Genomic DNA, 1627 nt, shown 5'->3' on the forward strand with positions numbered 1-1627 from the left:
GGACTGCTGTAAAAGTGCTTAGCCTTGTGATTTGGAAAGGAAAAATGAAGATAGCAGATGCTTTAACTGTGCTCACTGAAACTCTTTTTCAGGCCTTTTCTAAGCTGAGTAGTTAGTGTAGGTTAGTTGCTTCTAACAGTATGCTTTTGTTTTTCCTGCCTTCTGTGTTAGATGATGATAGCGAACCAATCCTTGGGCAATGGTTTGAAGAGACAATCTCTCCAAGCAAAGAGAAAGTGGCCCCACCACCACCCCCTCCACCGCCCCCCTTGGAGAGCTCGCCTAGAGTGAAAAGCCCTAACAAACAGACCGCTGGGGAGAATGGGAACATTCTGGCCAGCCGCAAAGATCCAGAATTGGTATGGGAAGGTCTTCAGGCTTAATGAAATAACTGATGTGCTGTAGTTTACTTGTCAGTGGCTAGCCACCTTGACAGACAACATGATAAACGCCAGGTATTTTAAGTGTGTTGCTGATGCAGAACCAGTGACTGTCCTGGCTTTGAATAAAGAAGTTTTCTCTACTCCTCCCTCAGGTGGAATATCACCGCATTTGTTACTGCCAGGGAAGCAAAGACTGAAGTTAATATCTATTTGGGTTACAGAGGGAGAGGGAAAATGAGGGCAGAACTATAAGCAAAATGACTTGCTGATAGAATGCTTTTAGCTCCAACTCCGTTGGGTAAAGACGAAAATAAATGCTGCAGTCGAGAAGTTAAAGACTTGCAACCATTTCATAGAATTGTCCTCCTATAAAACAGAGGAGTGCAGTGAGCTGGGTTGCGATGGGTAAACCTGTGCTCCGCAGCCAGGGCTGGAGTTAGAGGACTTGATTTATTTTGCTGGTGGTTTAGTTTTTGTTCAGTGTTGTCTTGCAGTCCCTCTGCTTTTGTTGTTCTATAGTGTGTTTCTCTTTTCTTTTCAGTTTTTGAGCCTAGCTTCAAATATTTTGAACTTTATCACTTCGTCTATGCTGAACTCCAGGAATAACTTCATTCGCAACTACCTGAGCGTCTCTCTCTCAGAGCAGCACATGGCTACACTAGCAAGCATCATCAAAGAAGTGGATAAGGATGGGCTTAAAGGTGAGTGAGTAGAACTTCTCTGTTGGAGAACACAGGCTGTAGGATTTATAGGTATATGTTTTCTTAGTTTCATGTGGAAATTTTAAACGTAGAACAATGGTAGTACACGGCTTGATCTCTGTCTTACAGGCACGTCAGATGAGGAGTTTGCTGCTGCACTGTATCACTTCAACCATTCCTTGGTGACCTCAGATCTTCAGTCCCCTGCCTTGCAGGTAAGTCTGTGATTGAACGTATAAATAAAATAAAGAAGTGTTGGTGTCTGTGACTGTCTCTGCACAGGCTCTCAACACCTAGAGTAGTGTGTTGATGATTCCATTTGGCCCTAGAGTATATTCTTTTGCAAACAGAGCTTGGAATATTTTGGATCCAATGAGCCGTATGGCCTTTCAGTCATCCAGTACAAAACATCCTGCAGAGTGTAAACTTAATGTCTAGGGTTCAAATTAATCCACTGAACTTTGAAGCTTGATGAAAGCTGAAAAGGAAATGAGTTTGTATATTTTGTTGTGGAGAGTTGCCTCTATCCATGTGTTTATCAAG

The 1627-nt window shown here is 42.8% G+C and overlaps 1 protein-coding gene across 1 annotated transcript in view; it reads left to right on the forward strand.

Moving 5' to 3' along the window:
- Nucleotides 1–1627, forward strand: part of UBR4 (ubiquitin protein ligase E3 component n-recognin 4) — a 79636-nt gene that overhangs the window by 11564 nt on the left and 66445 nt on the right. The window contains 3 exon segments of the mRNA XM_009889995.1: nt 172–359; nt 925–1084; nt 1214–1299. Of these exon segments, the coding sequence (XP_009888297.1) occupies nt 172–359; nt 925–1084; nt 1214–1299 (434 nt within the window).

The sequence above is a fragment of the Charadrius vociferus genome, unplaced genomic scaffold, assembly GCF_000708025.1.
Source record: "Charadrius vociferus isolate BGI_N301 unplaced genomic scaffold, ASM70802v2 scaffold838, whole genome shotgun sequence".
Classification (NCBI taxonomy): domain Eukaryota; kingdom Metazoa; phylum Chordata; class Aves; order Charadriiformes; family Charadriidae; genus Charadrius; species Charadrius vociferus.